The sequence below is a fragment of the Plenodomus lingam genome, assembly GCF_022343315.1.
Source record: "Plenodomus lingam strain CAN1 chromosome Unknown contig_23, whole genome shotgun sequence".
In the NCBI taxonomy this organism is placed as follows: domain Eukaryota; kingdom Fungi; phylum Ascomycota; class Dothideomycetes; order Pleosporales; family Leptosphaeriaceae; genus Plenodomus; species Plenodomus lingam.
In genome coordinates this window covers 1570396-1588322 of record NW_027093940.1, presented here as the reverse complement: position 1 = coordinate 1588322, position 17927 = coordinate 1570396, and the positions used below count along the sequence as shown (strand labels likewise).

Below are 17927 nucleotides of genomic sequence, written 5' to 3'. Positions count from 1 at the left end.
AACACAGTCTCGTCAAGAAGACGTGACATTACGTACCTGGAGATATCACAAAGAATGAAATTTGTAATGGGCCAACCAGGGACGCCACGCGAGTTGCATGTCTCTCATTGGTAACAACTCTTCCCATAGCGCCAAAACCAGAATCATTAGCGGTTTTCAATGACGAGCTGTATCGATAGCCTGCCGCAAATAGTATCCCCGTTGAACTCACTCGAATATGGGACTGATTCCGATCTGAGGCACTAGAGCCCCTATTCGCCTTCCACTTGGCAGCCTTGGCGGGAATGTTGCCCAGTGGCCATGTGAAGCTTCCGCTCGAAGCTTGGTTAACTTACTCAAATGACACAGTACAGTGTATGCTCTGTTGGTCGCTCCAGACGGAATGGGCGGCCCAATAGACTGCAACGCGCAAATGCGAGTACTAGTACCATATATTTAGGATCTAGGTAGTGCGCAGGACCTTGGCTCTGGTATTGGACTGCTGACATCACAATATCGCAACTCTCTCTTGCAACCGCTGCACTACGGTACGGGTCGAGTTAGTGGATAGGGGCGACAGTCTCTGTCGGAGCGAACAAGCCGGACACTCCGTACCGTATATGCAGGTCCTTTCTAATGCAAGGCCCTGAACTGGTCTAGCTTTGCGATTGTGATAGTGGGCAGCCAAAGCTCAACGCCGTAGAGGCCACCAGTAGAATAATTGAAATCATGAGAAACGGGTGGGTATTGGTATTGCTACAGAAAGCGGGTATCATAATGTCAACGTTCTATCACATGTGGACTGTCTGTACCTTATTGTACTGACTGACATGCGAAACTCGTGCGGCTCACTTTTTAAGCACGCGCAGTAATGGCGCAATTCTTGCTCTTTTGCTCAACCCTACTCGATAGGGCACTTTCCCCCTATTCAACGGTGTCGGCGACTTTAATGAAGTTTCTGAAGTTTGCGGCTTTGTCGACGTTTTTTTCTCGGGTTCTAAAATATGAGCGTGCGCCAAAGGCTCGTCAATGAGTGCTTCGCTGCCTTCCACAAAGGCACCGTCCACTACAACATCAGTTGCAGATGTTGATCCGGAAGCGACGTTGACTTGAACAGCCCGCAGCGCTTCAGGTTGCTGCTGCTCCTCAGATGACTTTGGTGGTACAGTTTCTTGCACTACATCAATCGATGTAGGCTTCTCCAAGGCCTTCTTGGGGCGACCTCTGCCTCTCTTCTTCTCTGTTAATAACATTGGAAGCTCCAATGATACTGTGGATGGCTCCGAATCTGGCTGATCCAGGGTGGTCTTTCTTCGCTTCGAGCCTTTCTTTGGAGGTCCCGAAGACATTTGTAGATCAGATGGAGTCTTGGCTGGAGACTTGCTCTGGATGATGACCTGGACTTTGGGACTCTTCACTGGGACTGTGTCTATATGCTCAACCGCATGCTTCTTATCGATGGGGTTTGGGTGCAAAGTACCATCCGTTGTGGTGAGAGCTGGAGCATCGTTTTCTGGATGTATCGAGTCCTCCTTGCGATATTCATCCAGTTCACGCATGATGACCTGCAGTCCTTCTGGGTCCATTGCTTTATCATGTGACTTCGGTGTAATTGGCTTCTTTCGTGGGATGGGGTGTGAGGCCAGTTCGTCTTCCCCAATGCCATTCGTGACTAGCCAATCCACAGTTGATGTGATGTCACCACTGTTATGTTTCAGTGCTCTCTTGGTTGTGTCTGGCGTGAAGCCCATGTCGCAGATTTGCTGAATCTTTTGAGGGGTGGTTGGTATTTCGACGCTGCTGGGGATCTCTGCTGTTTTTCGCCGCTCTGATACTTTCTTGGCTCGCTCTGGTACGACTGAGTAGTCAATTTCGTCTTGAGTATCAGTCTTGAGAGACCTTGAGCGACTTGGGCGGGGCTTGTATCGTTCTCTCGGTAAGCCGATGGATAGCTCGTCGTCATAATCGAAGATTGCCTCATCTTGAAGTTGTGGCTGCGATTTTGACACATCTGAAGGTCCTTGCCCAGTCTTATTATTATGCAGTGATTCTGTAGTACTTCCTGACGATTTTGGGATCAAACTGTCCTTATCAGGCCGCACCGTCGCATCACCGGGTCGACAATCGTCTCGTGCGATCTCATATTGTAGGGAACTACCTTTTTGAATTGTAGAAGAACCTCGCCGGCTTTTTTGCGAAGCGGATGAATCTACTTCTGCATCCCAGCAAATAGGAGTTGCGGATGTCGATTCTGAGATAGGATCAGAAGATCCACTGAGACATAGAGGATCGCCCGGTGTAAGTTTCATTAGATCTGACCACGGTACCGAGGGTTCGGGTGGAAAGAAATTGCGGGGAGCGTCGACCTCGGAGGAGAGGCCCAGCATGACTGGACCTCGTACCCTTTCCAGCACATGTAGCTGCGTCTGGGTAGTATTTGCCACAGTGCTGGATGGTTCTGGAAACATAGCCATGGGTTCATGGTGTGCATAGTTTTCACGCGTAGTCCCCTCCAGATTCCAAACTGGTTCATGGGGAGACCGAAGATCAATCTCGGTCGCGACATATTTAGGTTCACTGGGCAGCGGACTGCTAAAGTACGACTTCGATCTTTTGCTACTGGTGACGGGACCATTTTGTTTTGGCGACGTGGACTCCCCAGGCTGTAGTAAGCTAGGTGTTGCGGATGTTTTCCTCCTCTTGCTTGGATTCTCAGACAAAGAAAGAGAGGTCTCCAATTGACTAGATTGAGATTGAAATTGGGCCCGATGCTCTTTCTGTAGCGCTTTCCTCAAGGACTCTGAAGATGACTCTTAGATTTTGAGGAGCAATGAGGCGATGAGTTGTTATCTTACCAGTAGATCCGGTACCATGTGCCTGTGGAGACATACTGTCTTCCTGTTGTGGCACGGGCTTGCTTTGCTGTTGTTGCGGCGGAATATCAACCTCGATAGTGTCGAGATCATCGTCAGAATCCTGAATTTCTCGCATGGTCGCATTTCATGTTTCGCGAGATGCTCTAGGTTGTTGTAATCTAGCCGCTTTGTTGAGGCGTTCTATTCGGGTACAGCGGAGTTGGGTAGTCCGTAACGTGCCTTCGAGGAAAGGGCGCGTCGCGTGATCACGGGACGTCAACTAGCGCGACTTTGTATCCGGCGCTACTGCTCATCTAGTTCTTGAGTAGCGACGATTCCTAACATCCTCCCCCTCCAATTTATATGTCACTATGGACAAATTTGCGCCTGGTACAGCTGAGCGTCCAGATGCATCCTCAAATTCACGCTTTACCACCCAGGCAGCGACAGCCGAGGACCTCCTCAAAGCCCAGACCGTCGGCTTAGTGAATTTAAATGACTATCGCAAACGTCGCGCTGAAGCTCTTGACCGAAAAGAGCGAGGGCAATCTGCAGTCTCGTCTGAAGGAAGTGCACCAGAGGGGTACAGCTATGAACAATCATGTGCTATAGATAAGTGCTAATTTGCCAAGTACAGGGAACCAACGGCTAAGCCCGTTTCCAAAAAGAAGCGCAAGACAGCTGGCAAAGGCAAGCTATCTTTTGGTATGGACGACGATGAAGCTGTGGAACCCACCGCGGCGAAGGCACCGACACCAGGCGAAAATATGGCTGCGGACTCATCCACGGCCAACTCTGAGGTAGAAGGCCCAGTGTCTCGGAAGAAACTTTCTGCAAACTCAAACATTGGTCTCAAACCGCGGGTCATGACCAAAACAGCGCTACAACGCGAAGCGCAGAAGGCGGATCTGGCACGACAAGAATTCCTGGTCATGCGTGAAGCCGTCAAGGCGACGGAAGTGGTGATACCCTTCGTCTTCTACGATGGCACCAACGTGCCTGGTGGTCGCTGCAGGATCAAGAAAGGCGATCAAGTATGGTTATTCTTGGATAAAGCCAGGAAAGTGGGGGCTGAGCTAGGAATGGGCGGCGACAAGAGTCGAAGGGACTGGGCTCGTGTGAGTGTAGATGACTTGATGCTTGTGCGCGGAGAAGTAATCTTGCCTCACGTATGTATTCTGACGATGTCCCGTCGTGCCTGCGCTAACTATCGTCGAGCATTACGAAATCTACCACTTCCTCTTTAACAAAGTTGCTGGCTTCCATGGCCCTCTGTTCCACTACTCGGCGCAACCGACCAAGGCAACGCCTGCGGCAAAGAGCGGAGAGGGCGAGGGAGATGGTGTGGCCTACGATCCGCTCAACTCATCACAGAAGATCAAAGGCAAAGCGTCAACGGTGGCGGATGAGGATCTCGAGGGGTTCGGGGATGATCCGACGGTGACCAAGGTGGTGGATCGACGGTGGTATGAGAGGAACAAGCACATCTTCCCCGCAAGCGCATGGGCGGAATATGCGCCGGACAAGGACCTTTCCAAGGCGCAGCGAAAAGATGGCGAAGGCAATGCATTCTTCTTTTCCTGACGGTCGTTCTGCAGGTGCATGAGAGCTGGGTATTGATTGCAGGGTCCACGATAACGCAATAAGGCAATGGCTGCACGCTTGAACCCAGAGGCGGAAGTGAGCTGTGGGTTCCCCGCAGATGCGCCAGGGTACAGGATGATGACTCGAGTTGGGCCGGAGGGGCTTAAGATGGAGAGCCTGTGAGGCAACGTTGACGGGTGGATAGCCAATAACAGGCTGAGCGAATCATGCACTCTGCACTCTAGAAGTCGGTCGGTATGGTATGTACTTGGGATCCTCAGGGTCCGAAGCGGTGTGTGGTTGGCGTAGCTAGGTCCCTACATACATGTATCCCTTACTATGTACCTACTCCTACTGCACACAGTACGAAGCCATTCCAAGTCATGCTCCCACCAATTTGCTGCCACACCCTAGGCAGTTAAGCGACTTGGAAGCGAGCAGACAGTTTGTGGGGGGGGGGGGGGGGGAAGTTGTCGCGTGCAGACTTGCCCCATTGAAGACATATGTACAGACGTTCTCGCCCTCAAGTCGCAGCGACGTGCTTGTGTGTGAATGTGACCACGTCAACGGGAGGCTTCGTGGAACGCTCTGAGCAGTGAGCACTGACAGGCAGGGTTGTCATACGCTGTAGTATTATAGGTGCTATGTACACATGACTTCCAAGGTTGCCATTTGTCGGTTGCCAAGTCCCTCTGTAGGCATCCATGAATTCTGGCCACAAGGCAAGGAGTCCCAAAGGAGTCAAGGGACTGTCAAAGAGCGAGCGAGAGCACACTGCCCGCCGCCAGCCTCCAACCACTCCCCTCCAGTCTGCCACAGTGTTCGGATGGGATGCCCCGCCGTGATCCGCCGAGGGGCAATGGATGATGGGAGGCACCGAAAATGCAACAATGCACAAGGGTCCCACCGATGGACCATCAGCCTGTCAGCCATGGCGCTGAAAGAAGCTTTGACTTGGAGAGCAACGCAAAGGAATGGCAGAGACTTGCAGATCAAAGTACCTTCGCTACGGTACCTACGTGTGGTTGTGGCATGCGGTATAAATAAAGCAAAGGGCTTCTCTGCTCCCTCTTCATCTCTCTGTCCAACCAAGTCCCACCAGATCCATCAACAAACTCTGTCGTCATCTTCGGTTCACCACGGTTCAGTCTTCAGCAGGGGCCAGCCCACACGGTAGCCACCAACCCGCCTCTCTCTTTCCAGACTCACACTCCCCCACCCTCCCTTCTTATCGCTCTCCAAGACGACACACGGCGATTAATAGCACTATTGAGCAGCAAATTGCAGTGTGCTTCCCCTTGCCCTCCATCCGCAGACCTCCTCCCTTCTGCATGACAGTCTGTTTAACCATGTCCACAGGCGCGCTTCTATCGAGAGCTTTGGTCTCATCCAATGAGAGCGGGCGGCTGGAGCACACGCTGAGAAAGGCCAACTTCACGCGTCGATTGCGCTGGTCGCATGGAAAGGCTGACTGTCCCTTGACCTTCATCGGCATTCAATTGCTTCCTCTTGGCTGTCCTTTGGCCTTCATCGGCATTCAATTGCTATCTCTCTAGCTATAATTGCTTGCTTTTGGGCGCTTGCTGGTACGCCCACCCGTTGCCCTCGACCTACCTACCTACCTACCTACCTACCTACCTACCTACCTACCTACCTACCTACCTACCTACCTACAGCCCTAGGACTGCTCCCCTACACCCGAGCATAATTGGTACCCATTTCATTCCCTGGCAAAGGACTCTACACACCACCCATTGCGAAATGAAATTTGGACACAACCTACCCCGGAACCAGGTCCCTGAATGGGCTTCGTTTTACATCAACTACAAAGGCTTAAAGAAACTCATCAAGACTGCAGCCGACGCGTCCAGGCACGGTGCAGATCTGGACCTAGCAGGTGAGCAAGAACAAAATTTCAACACACACTTTATCTGGCCAGAAGGACCCTTTCCGGCTCTCCTCGTCGCCTTACCGGGCCGTAGCAGCCGCCTGAGGACTAACAGTCTACCCCAGAATTCTTTTTTTCCCTCGATCGCAACCTCGAAGATGTTGATAGTTTCTACAACCGAAAGTATGCCGAATCCGCTCGCCGTTTGCGACTACTGCATGGCCGTTATGGGCGAGCGGCGCAGATGCCAGAGGGTATCGACAAAGATGAAGCGCAAGATCTCATGGGGGCACTGCTGGAGCTGCGAAGCCAAATGCGAAAGCTACAATGGTACGGAGAGGTGAATCGCAGAGGCTTCATCAAGATTACCAAAAAGTTGGATAAAAAGATACAGATGGTATGCTTGCAGGAACGCTATTTGGCGTCAAAGGTCAACCCAAAGCCTTTTGCACACAATCTGCCTCTGAACCAGGACATGAAGTCGGTCAATGAATGGCTATCAGGGCTCGGTGACATCAAGACGTTTGATGACAGTGGATCCACGCATTCCGGCGCATCCTTGGGCCGTGTGCCGGGTCGTTCGCTACACCTTCCTTCCAGTCTGCTTGATGTTGTGGATACAGCCATCCGCAACGACAAGGTCGACGACCTCAGCCAACAACTGGCAGAAGCCGCCTCCAATAACGGCCTCGTCAGCCCTTCCTTTCAGCAGGTCCTTTTGAACTTCTTACAACGTGCCATTTCATGTCGTGCCAAATCGTGCATAGACCGACTCTTGCAAGATATCATCTCCTTGGAAGAGGACGACGACATCAACAAGCGTAATTGTATTCATCGCCTCGTCATCAACATCGGTCGTTCGAAAAGCGGTGAGACGCTCGGTGCCGAGGGAGCCTCTCTTCAAAGTTCGAGCGAAGCAAGGAACTTCATTGTGCCGGCAACGACACCAAATCGTCTACCACGTCCGTGTACTACAACGGAGGAAGAGTCAGCCAAACTGCTGAGTGCAAACGATGACTCTGTGCGCCTTCTCATACATCTTCTAGACCAACTACGCCCGGGTCAGCGAGCGGCTTTGCAATCCCGTGACTCCTATGGTAGGCTTCCTCTTCACTATGCCGCTCAGTATGGCTTCGTCGTCATTTGCCAGGTTGTCATTGCCCATATGCAAGAGTGGGGCCAGTTCGATGTCTCGCAAGGCATCGACTCAACATATTGGCAAGATGCGGAGGGCAATGCGCCGCTTCATCTTAGTGTGGCTGGAGGACACCCACTCACAACGAAAGCGTTGTTGGAAGCAGAAAATTGGCTTGGGCTGAGTCAGGAGAAGCTCTTGGCCAGAAAGGCCACATCCCAAACTGGAATTGCATTAGCCCTCGCAACTCGATCAAATTTTGTCGAAATCGTGCGACTGCTCGTCGAAGCTGGTGTCGATGTCAACTATCAAGATGAAGGAGGGGAAACGGCTCTACATATGGCTGCACGGTACGGCTATACGGAGTGTGCAAAAGCGCTTCTTGAAGGCTCGAAGACGAACAAGGCACAGGTCGACATATGTGAAAAAACGTTTGAATGGACTCCACTGTTCATCGCTTGCGTCGATGACCATCTTCCCATAGTGGAGATTTTAGCTGCTGCAGGGGCTGATCTACACCGTGCCGATAATTCTGGATGGACGGCAATAGAACATGCTGCGCTGCGTGGGCATATGGGCATTGCGGAGAAACTGGCAGAACTTGCTCCTGCAACAAAGTTGCCACGCACAACTCCCTCAGGTACCAGAGTTGCTCGGGCTGGCTCGCCGCCTCAATCATCCCTGGATGAGCGAAGATCGAAGAATCTAAACCGGGAAGGGCCCAGCGCTGTCCAGAAAGTTCCCGAGCCTGTAAAAACCTTTGGCCATCGGTACTTGACGCAAGAGACTATGGTGTTGGTCAGCCTGGGCTCCATGGACATTAGGAAGGATACACCTGCAGTCAAGCTTGAAGATATTCCTCTTGCTGACGCGCATGCCACACAACTTGATACGGCATTGTCTTTGGTCGTCACCGCTTCCGGGGCTAGCGGAGAGCCGACTTTCATTGATCTTCCCGTACAGGAGAACATTGCCACAGAACCCATTACCTTCACCACAACCGATATTAGCAAAGTGAAACTCCTCTTCGACATTGTTCCCACCTATGCTGGATCACACGAGCGAGTAGTAGGACGTGGTGTCGCTCTCTTGTCTACCATCAAGACCAGCATTGGTTCGAAGCGCATCTCTCTTCAAGGTGACATGAAGGTCCCGATCGTGGCAGCTTCAACACTAGAAGTTATTGGTGCAGTCAACTTCAACTTCCTGGTCATTACTCCCTTTCAACATCCGAACATGTCCGTCACCGAACAGCACACTTACTGGAAGAAGATGGCGCTTACATCAACCATGGTCATTGGCCATCGCGGCCTTGGAAAGAACACAGCCTCACGCACCTCTCTGCAATTGGGAGAAAATACTTTGCAATCTTTCATCTCCGCTGCCAACTTGGGCGCAGAATACGTAGAATTTGACGTACAATTGACCAAGGATCTTGTTCCTGTCATCTACCACGACTTCTTGGTAAGCGAAACAGGAATCGATGCGCCGGTCCACACCCTCACAGCAGATCAATTTCTTCATCTTGGTGAAAATCAAAAGCCGCGATCCTCTCGCAATGGATCACCGGAGACTGTGCCTGTTCCCAGTGACGTGAATGGCAATGGCGATAGGCCAACAAACACGAGAAGATTGCGGTCCTATTCGGTTGACAATTCCACCCAGCGCAACGTCCATACGGATCGTCAAAACGACCTCACAGAACGCATGAAGCATACGCGTGACTTTAAGAAGAAAGGGTTCAAGGGAAATCACCGTGGCTCGTCTATTCAAGGAGAATTTGCCACACTTGAGCAAATGTTCAATAAGCTACCCGAAAAGGTTGGCTTCAATATTGAGATGAAGTACCCCATGCTTCACGAGTCTGAAGAGGAAGAAATGGATCAATATGCCGTGGAGCTTAACTCGTTTGTTGACACCATTCTGCAGACTGTATACGACAAGATGGGTGCTCGGAACGTCATTTTTTCTTCGTTCAACCCGGACGTATGTCTTATGCTGTCGTTCAAACAACCGTCTGTTCCCGTTCTCTTCCTCACCGACGCGGGAACTTCGCCTGTGGGCGATGTACGTGCCGCCAGTCTACAAGAGGCTATTCGGTTTGCGAGTCGTTGGAACTTGCTTGGGGTCGTGAGCGCCGCGACACCGCTTGTCATGTGTCCGCGGTTGGTCAAGGTGGTCAAGGAGAGCGGATTGGTCTGTGTCAGCTATGGGACACTGAACAATGATCCCGAGAATGTAAAGGTAAGTTCATCCTACATAGTGGCATTGTATTGGACACATGACTGATTTGATGAAGCTTCAACGCAATGAAGGCATCGACGCTGTCATTGTGGACAGCGTTCTAAAGGTTCGACAAGGACTTCAGGCCCCCAACCAGGACCCTGCTGATGGAGAAACGAATGGGAAAACGCTCATTGCACCGAGCACGGAAGAAGTTAGCGAAGCATCGAAGGGGACGGTTTTCAACGGACAGCCCAATGGCACTGCAACTTTGGCGCTCTCATGACCATGCTACGGTGGTTTGGTGTGATGAATCGGCGTTTGTAGGGTTCTGATCTTTCTTCAACAAGCGTTGGTCGTTCAATCACAACCAGTCATACTGTATGACGTTTGTTGCTCTTAATGACTTACACTCTTACAAGCAGAATCGTTTCCTACCACCAATTGTGCCATTTTAGTCGACAACAATCTCTCCATCCAACCGAACATCCCTACTGCTTGCTCCTACCCAAACCCCATAGCTGCCGCTCTGCAACTCCCATGCCTGGGCCTCTACATTCCAGACACTCAAATCTCGCCTCTGCAGCTTAAACTCCACCTCCACACTCTCATGTGGTTGCAAAATCTTTGTGCGTTCAAAGCCCCTGAGTTGCTTCAACGGCGCATTCGGGATCCCAAGGTATAATTGTGCGACTTCGCGGCCAGGCACAGAACCGGCGTTTGTCACGTTAATGAAGACGGTATATAGTGTATCCCAGAGTTGAGGGTGTCCGCCTTGCACGATCGGGGTAGACTGGCAGGGATACGGCGAAGTATCTACATTGTCGAGTGGTGTAATGGCAAGGCCGGAATAATGGAATGATGCATAGGACAATCCATATCCGAACTCATACCTGGGAGTGATGTTTTGCGCGTCAAAAGCGCGGTAGTCAATGTACAGCCCCTCTGTGAAGTCCGACTGGGGGAACGCACGGTTATTGTCATCGACCGTAGAGTTGAGCAAGATGCCATAGTCTTCTTCCTTATTGGCGATGGTGAAGGGGAGACGGCCGCTTGGGTTTACATCGCCGAACAAGATGTCTGTGATTGCGTGGCCGCTTTCTTGGCCGGGGACGCCGGCGAAGAGGACGGCGGTGATGTTGGGGTGGTCGATCCAGGCGTCGACTGTGCGAATACCGGCGTTGTGGATGACGACAATGGTATTGGAGCAGTTGGCCGCGACATTGCGGATGAGCTGGTCGCTAAAGGTGTCTGTGAGGGAGACTCGGTCAAAGGATTCAGAGGCATAGGCGTTGATGAAGACAAGGGATGCATCGGCGTTTGCGTAGACTGTTGGGTTAATACCATCAAAGTCCCATCGAAGGGTGCCACGGTCCGCAATTATGCGGTCCTGGATTGCTTTGAAAGGGCTGATCACGTAGGGGGGCGTGCTGGAGCCAGATCCACCGGCCGTGATCAGAGTGCCGTTTAGGGTGTTCCAACCCCAATTCTCCTCGTAACCACCTCCAAAGCGTGCAGGATTGTTCCACGGTGTTCCCTTGACCTCGGCGTCGTATCCATAAATGTTCAAAAAGCGTGGATGATTCAAGGGTAGGGTGTTGTCGACGTTTTTGACCAATACAGTACCAGCTGCTCCAATGTCTCTGATCAAGGCAGCATGGTCCTCGCGTACGTCAACAATAGGATGTTCGACATTGTATGGGTATACACTATTCTCAGGGAAGTCCTGGTCTTGGTGCAGATAGTAGAACGCTGCCAGGAGTCTGGTGTTCATGTCATCCAATCTCTCAGTTGTAACTGAGCCGTTCGTCACGGCTTCGGTGAGATTGTCACCCCAGAACTTCGCTATTGGCATGACGACATCAAGGCCAGCATTGGCAGAAGCAACGCCGGCATGCTGTGCATCCCAGTCGGAAACCTGGCGTCGTTTATTAGCAGCATCGGGATAAACCCTCAGGTTTTACTTACCACAAACCCTTCGAAGCCCAACTCGGTCTTCAGAATACCATTCAGCAGTTTCGAATTCTGGCATCCATAAGAGTTGTTGGCTCTCTGGTACGAACACATCAGAGAGCCAGCGCCCTCCCGAAGCGCATCCATGAATGGCCATGCGTATAGTTCATGTGCTGTGCGGTCATCCACATTCGATGATATGGCCTCGCCCTCATCGCCCGGCCGTCTTCTGTATTCCTGCTCTTGCAATAGCCAGTGCTACTCCATCATTAGCGGATGAGGTCCTAGCCTATTTCCTGGAGTGCTCACCTTTGGTGTGGCAATCACGCCCGCTTCCTGAATGCCCCTCGTCAGAAGCCCACCTCCGACGCCATTGATATACGGGTCTGCCCCTAGCCCTTCCCAATTACGCCCACCCCTAGCCACTCGTCCAATCGGCCCAATGAATGGTCCGAGAGCAACATGAATCCCCTTACCGCGATACTCTTTTCCAAGAGCCTGTCCATACTTGAGCATCAAGTCACGATCAAATGTTGCGCCGAGGTGGATACCAGCTGGGAAAGCGGAAACAAACTCCTGGCCTCGCACCCCAGCCGGTGCGTCTGCAAAGCACAGTTCTGGGATATTGAGGCGGGGGACAGCACCTGTTTGGCCCACACAGGGTCCTGTTACGCCGTGTGTAAGGTTCGACTTTTCCTCAAGGGTCAATTGTGATACAATGGCTTTAGCGCGGGCGTATGCGGCTGCCCATGATGTGGACGTTGCGCCATTGCCCGAGGCTATGGTGTTGTGGTCAGAGGGCTGTGGAGTTTTGGGGGATATTTGCAGGAGTGTGTGGCCTACGTGAGGGATACACAGGTGGACTCTGTCCATAGAGCGGCACTTCTGATTCATTCGTATACCGTTGTGAGAAAGCGGGTGTTGGAGTCACGGCAGCGAAGAGGGCGAGAAAGCTTGACGAGTACCTCATGTTTTTTACTTTCCTTTGACACTGTCTCGAAATGCATCGAGGACGTTTGTTTGCGAGACATGTGCGTGCTTTATATACACCGTCTTTCCTTCATAAGAGGTAATCCGACTGTAGCACCTCTCAGAGAGACGATCTTGTCACGAGATGCAAACCAATGTACCCGTCATGCCTAATCATTCCCCGCATCTTGACTCGGCAGCAACCACGATCCACGATGGAGCCTTTGTGGTCGAGCAGGGAGGCGACTGGATGATGTAATGTGGGGAAAGTCGTACTGTGCTGTGCTGTGCTGTTCGGTTCGACCGAGCATCACAGCCGAAGATTCCCCAAGAGGCCACATTCGGTTGGAAGCAGTCCGAGATCAGCTGCTGCCGTGATCTTACACCGATGCCGGTAGATAGTACAGTAGTGTGAAAGTACAGGCAGGGACTGGTAGTAGTATGTATGTCCTGTGGCTGGCAGTGGCAGTGGCAGTGTCAGTGTCAGTGTCAGTGTACGAAGAGAGCAGGCAACGGGCAAGATGGCAGGGAACCATTGGCGACGTCATTGGTTGACCAATCGGGTGTGTACCGCGGCGGGGCCTTTAGGTAACGGAGAAGAACATGGCGGCTTACCGTAGAGTAGAGTACCTACTGTGCAGCTTCAGCTGGGTTTCTGTGAGCACTCAAGGATCGCCTGAAGACGCTTGGTTAGCACACGATGGAGGAGTACAAGGCCAAGTATGCCATTCACGAGGCCTGTCGCGAGGGTCAGAGTAAGTCTGAGTCTATGCGAATGCGACACAGGCAGCCCATGTGTCACGTGCTTCCTACCTCTACATGCATACTCCAAACATTGAACTCACTCGCCCTCCAGTATCCAGAGTCGAATCCCTCCTAGCCGCCAATCCCAAGCTCGCCAATCTGCGCGACCCTGACGATCGTCTCCCCATACACTGGGCCGTCTCGTACAACCATGTTCCCATTGTGCAAATCCTCGTGCAGATGCCATCATTCGACCCAGATGTGGCCGATGGCTCAGGCTGGACGCCACTGATGATGGCCTGTTCACGGAAAGAGGCAGAGCAGATTGTCGACCTCCTTCTGAGCAAGGAGGCAGATGTCAACGCGAAGAACAACAACGGCCAGACCGCCCTTCACTTCTGCGCCTCCAAGATCAACCTCGACATCGCACGCACGCTGCTGGCCCAGAAGCCAGCAGCATCAGCGCGGATCAAGGACAAGCGTGGGCAGCTGCCATTACATAGAGCGGCATCTGTAGGAAGCGTGCCGATGATGAAGGCATTGCTTGACGCAAAGAGCCCACTGGATGCTACCGACATGGACGGCATGACGGCGTTGCACCACGCCATGAGCGAGGGTCACGGAGATGCCGCCCTCTTGTTGTTGACCAAGGGCGCAGACTTTTGCAAAAAGGACAAGGACGGCCATGTACCGCTAGAGCTGGCAGCAGATGCAAAGACGAGGAAGTTTATTGTGCAAGCTGCTGAGAGAGAGGGCATTGATCTTGAGTAGGTAGTTTGTGTTTGGCCCTGGGCTGTGAGGGGGCCTTGGCAGCTGTGAATCGGGATGGAAATGTCGACGTTACCGGTAGATGATACCCCCAGATGTTGTTACGCATGGACGTGCAAGTAGAAGATTACCCATGGATGCGTGCCACGATACGAGCCTCGGGGGTTTCTATATTGTCAGGTTCGAATGGCTAGCCTTCAACATGTAGAGTACCAGGAGGAGTACCTATAGTAGGCCAGACTGCCAGGCCTTTCCCCCGGCTGACTGACCAACTTGGTGTGGGTGTGCGGGGTAAGTGAGTCGAGTGCGTAATGAAGTACTCATGCGCTCGGGTAGTGTGAGTATCATGTGATTTGCCACTGCTACATCCTGGCTATCCTGATGGCACAAGACAAGTAACGTGATCCTCAAACCAGCCGAGATGACATTGGTGGGGGTTAACTACCGGGACCACCGGGACCGTACCTAGAGTACCTTGAGGCCAGAGTCCAGACAACCATCACCTTCCCCTTCCCCTTCCCCTGACACTGCTTGTCCGACGCTACACCTTCTCCCAAGACCTTGCTGGTTTCTGCCATGCTGTGGTGTGGATACAGGCGTAGCTATTCAGCTATCACGCAATCTCGCTTGGCGCGGTAGGCAGCTAAGAAAAACAAAAGGGCATGCACAACCATAGAAGCGTCCCGGTAGCGACGGTACCGGTACCTGCCTAGACGTTCCAAAGCAAAAACGGTCCAGCCAGTTCAATGCTTCCCCGCCACGCGCATACCAACACTCCCCTTGGGATGAACAAGACAAATCCACAAGTCACCACTCCTTCGTTCGCCGCTGTAGATGCGATGAACGCGATGATGTATGCTGGCGTCCCTTGTCCTGGTTAAGCATCTGCAGGACAGGATCCGCCATCATGGTACTAATCTGTCAACCATCATGGTCTTCACATCATCTCGATGAATGAATGGATCCTTCAAGACACGGCTCCTGCTGCCTTCATGTGCACCAAGTACAGGTCAAAGCTCGCCATTGTTCCCCTTCCAAACTATAACAAGTCACAACAAGACCGCTCCTGCCTAAAACTCCCGCACCGTGCTCTCTCTACTCCTCTCCATTTCCATACCTCTACCCAAAGTCAAAGTCACTTCTCTCTCTCTCCCTCTCTCTCCCTCTCTCTCTCTCCCTCTCTCTCTACCTTCATATCTGTTCCACACAAACTTCACACATTTCTTAGACCACTGTTCTCACCGCACAGTCAGCCAACATGGCTACGGCTACCCTACATCCTTCCACATATCGCCACTTCCTCACATCCCCCCGAATACCACCAGAGCTTGTCCTCAAGACTATCCAATACCTCCCCTTTGGAGACGGTAGCTTGATATCAACGCTTCGCCGCGCCCACCCCCGTCTCTGTAGTTTGATCAAGACGTATGAGCACTCGATCACAGGCGCGCTCATCAAGAGAGAGCTCCGGCATGCGCAGACAGATTTCCCATGCAAGGAGGGTGCGTTGAGTCTGAAGTGGCTGGGAGAGTGTGTAAGGAGATACGATATCGCGGATGATATCATGGACGCTTTCTTTTCAGAGAGGAATTGCTTCGCGGTGGAACGACACAACCTTGCGCTAGTCAATGCAGGACTATTGCTCTTGTATCAACTGGCTTCGCTTGGTTAGTGCACAGAGAAAATAAGTAGTGGCGCATAGCAGCACTAACATGAGTGCAGACAGTCATGCTGCCAGGCTCACCTATATCAAGAACTCGTCTCGCGACCCGTTGACAGCGATATATCTCGCCCTCCATCACGCGACGTTATCAGCGCGCTATCACGGCTCAGGCTGGATTCATCAGCGCACCTATGGTCGCTCCATGGATGCCTACCAGCTTTCACTGAGAAATGAATTGGAGTTTTGCTTCGCAGAAGCTGCTCTGAGCTGCGGCCCCGAGTTCATCTCCGATATGTTACTTCACCACGACACCTCAAATGCCGAGACGACACTACTCAATGTCTATCATGATCACGGGACCCTGGACTGGGACTGGCCATGTCCGGGGACAGAGTCGGGGGAGTTTGAGCCGCCGAGGACACATGGGCCGCACTGGGATGGTGGGCAGAGGGGAAAGAGTCTGTTCACGACGCTATTGGAGACTTTGGCAGAGAAGCTTGGGTGTCCATCTGAGGTGGTGAGGACAAGGATTGAAATGTGCACAGATGCAAAAGAGCACTCGCTTGCCTATCTTGATCTTGAGGGCAAGGCCGTCTTACTACAGGGATTTAATTTGGACGAGGAGAATTGTCAGACAGAAAAGGAAAGCTAGGCAGTGAGTCTTCCTGCTAGCAGGAGTCTCTCTTTGATCTCTATTGATTATGGAAGCTGGAATCAATCACCGAGTCTCATGCTATTCGCAGTTCAAGTGTGACGAGACCAGTCCCTTTAAACAAGCTCAGCATAGACATCCGTTCGCCTCTTCAATGGAATCTGCCCCCTGACCTTGTCCACATACTCCAAGTCAATCTCTGCAACCGCAATCTCACCCTCGTCATCCCACTTTGCTCCTTCCCCTTTGTCGTCTCCGCCCAGCTCGGCTATCACCTTTCCCCACGGATCCACAATCATGCTATGACCGTAGCTCCTCCGCTTTCCCTCGTCATCATGAATGCCCACCTGGGCCGCCGCGATAATATAAGTCTGCGTCTCGAGCGCACGGCCGCGGAGTAGCATCTCCCAGTGTCCTGCGATGCCGGTTGGGGTTGTGAAGGCGGAGGGGTAGGCGATGATCTGTGCACCGCGGTGTCGTAGCGCAATGCCCGGCTCGGGAAAGCGCATATCGAAGCAGATTTGCAGGCCTAATGTTCCGACTGGCGTAGTAAATGGGTCTAGGATCTGGGTGCCGGGCTCGACACCATTGGACTCCTTGAGCTGGGGGCCATTGTTGATGTCTACGTCAAACATGTGAATCTTCTGATAGCGCTGTGTGATTTCTCCTGTTTCATCGATCCAAATCGACGTGTTTTTCACTTTCTGTCCGTCGGTGCCGGGCTCGTGAATACCGACATTGATGGGGAGTGAGTATTGCTTCGCCGAGTCCTGGAGGCCACGGACAAAGGGGGAGGAGGTGATGGGTTTGCAGAGGCCAAGGGAGGAGCCGGTAGTAAGGTAGTCGGATGCTTCGGGGAGGAAGAGGACCGAGGCGCCGGCAGCGTGGGCTTTGCGGACAAGGGATTGGGCTTGGGTAAGGTTGTGGGACAGGGAGGCTGTGGAGCGGAGTTGACCGACTGCCTGGGAAGCAGGTGAATGGTGAGCAAGTTGGAGAGGTTGGACATGGTTTTGGGTATGGGGCGAAAGTATGAATAAACGCAGGCATTCAAGCGGGAAGAGGGCACGGTAAGACGAGAAGGCGTCCAAGAGATAGTTTCTGTAAGTTGCTTGTGCAAATTCAAGGATGGGGATAGGATACTCGAAAGTAGGTGATTGGCAGAGATGCTGCAGGTGATCCTACCCAGGATACCTACGTTGACAAAGATGGAAGCACGTGACTTACTGCTAAAGGCATCCTGAGCGACTTCATGAATATACCGCGGATTAGCTGGAAATGGCCCACATGCAACAGATGAATACATGCACAAATTGAAGTCACGTCGTCACGGAAAAAAGTCACGGAACGCGCTAGACGTCTAGGTAGATGCTAGTCCGAGTCGAGTAACCATGGTGAGATGGGCTGCAAGATGACCAGATGATCGATTGCGGGCTGGGAGTAAGGACATGTAGGTAAGGCGATCAGGGTCTACGAATATACCATGGTATATGTAAGTAGATGGTGTATTTTGTAGG

The 17927-nt window shown here is 52.2% G+C and overlaps 8 protein-coding genes across 8 annotated transcripts; 5 read left to right on the top strand and 3 right to left on the bottom strand.

Moving 5' to 3' along the window:
- Nucleotides 1-827: 827 nt before the first annotated feature.
- Nucleotides 828-2970, bottom strand: IAQ61_006282 (uncharacterized protein; the record flags this gene model as incomplete). Its single annotated transcript, XM_066097123.1, has 2 exons — nucleotides 828-2779; nucleotides 2835-2970. The coding sequence occupies 2 exons, from the start codon at nucleotides 2968-2970 to the stop codon at nucleotides 828-830; spliced, it is 2088 nt and encodes a 695-aa protein (XP_065953115.1).
- Nucleotides 2971-3163: 193 nt separating this feature from the next.
- Nucleotides 3164-4906, top strand: IAQ61_006281 (uncharacterized protein; the record flags this gene model as incomplete). Its single annotated transcript, XM_066097122.1, has 3 exons — nucleotides 3164-3450; nucleotides 3472-4003; nucleotides 4053-4906. Coding segments are annotated over 3 exons (1185 nt in total), but the record flags the coding sequence as incomplete, so codon positions are not given.
- A 394-nt stretch (nucleotides 4907-5300) lies between these two features.
- IAQ61_006280 (uncharacterized protein) lies at nucleotides 5301-5814 on the top strand (the record flags this gene model as incomplete). Its single annotated transcript, XM_066097121.1, has 3 exons — nucleotides 5301-5415; nucleotides 5521-5704; nucleotides 5778-5814. 3 exons carry the CDS (start codon nucleotides 5301-5303, stop codon nucleotides 5812-5814), a joined length of 336 nt encoding a protein of 111 aa, XP_065953113.1.
- A 365-nt stretch (nucleotides 5815-6179) lies between these two features.
- On the top strand, nucleotides 6180-9950 carry IAQ61_006279 (uncharacterized protein; the record flags this gene model as incomplete). Its single annotated transcript, XM_003835645.1, has 3 exons — nucleotides 6180-6315; nucleotides 6432-9685; nucleotides 9741-9950. The coding sequence occupies 3 exons, from the start codon at nucleotides 6180-6182 to the stop codon at nucleotides 9948-9950; spliced, it is 3600 nt and encodes a 1199-aa protein (XP_003835693.1).
- A 168-nt stretch (nucleotides 9951-10118) lies between these two features.
- On the bottom strand, nucleotides 10119-12511 carry IAQ61_006278 (uncharacterized protein; the record flags this gene model as incomplete). The annotated part of the gene is made up of 2 exons (XM_066097120.1): nucleotides 10119-11616; nucleotides 11880-12511. The coding sequence occupies 2 exons, from the start codon at nucleotides 12509-12511 to the stop codon at nucleotides 10119-10121; spliced, it is 2130 nt and encodes a 709-aa protein (XP_065953112.1).
- Nucleotides 12512-13405: 894 nt separating this feature from the next.
- Nucleotides 13406-14101, top strand: IAQ61_006277 (uncharacterized protein; the record flags this gene model as incomplete). Its single annotated transcript, XM_003835647.2, has 1 exon — nucleotides 13406-14101. The coding sequence occupies one exon, from the start codon at nucleotides 13406-13408 to the stop codon at nucleotides 14099-14101; it is 696 nt and encodes a 231-aa protein (XP_003835695.2).
- A 1255-nt stretch (nucleotides 14102-15356) lies between these two features.
- On the top strand, nucleotides 15357-16413 carry IAQ61_006276 (uncharacterized protein; the record flags this gene model as incomplete). Its single annotated transcript, XM_003835648.1, has 2 exons — nucleotides 15357-15765; nucleotides 15821-16413. 2 exons carry the CDS (start codon nucleotides 15357-15359, stop codon nucleotides 16411-16413), a joined length of 1002 nt encoding a protein of 333 aa, XP_003835696.1.
- A 116-nt stretch (nucleotides 16414-16529) lies between these two features.
- Nucleotides 16530-17649, bottom strand: IAQ61_006275 (uncharacterized protein; the record flags this gene model as incomplete). The annotated part of the gene is made up of 2 exons (XM_066097119.1): nucleotides 16530-17375; nucleotides 17638-17649. 2 exons carry the CDS (start codon nucleotides 17647-17649, stop codon nucleotides 16530-16532), a joined length of 858 nt encoding a protein of 285 aa, XP_065953111.1.
- Nucleotides 17650-17927: the final 278 nt, after the last annotated feature.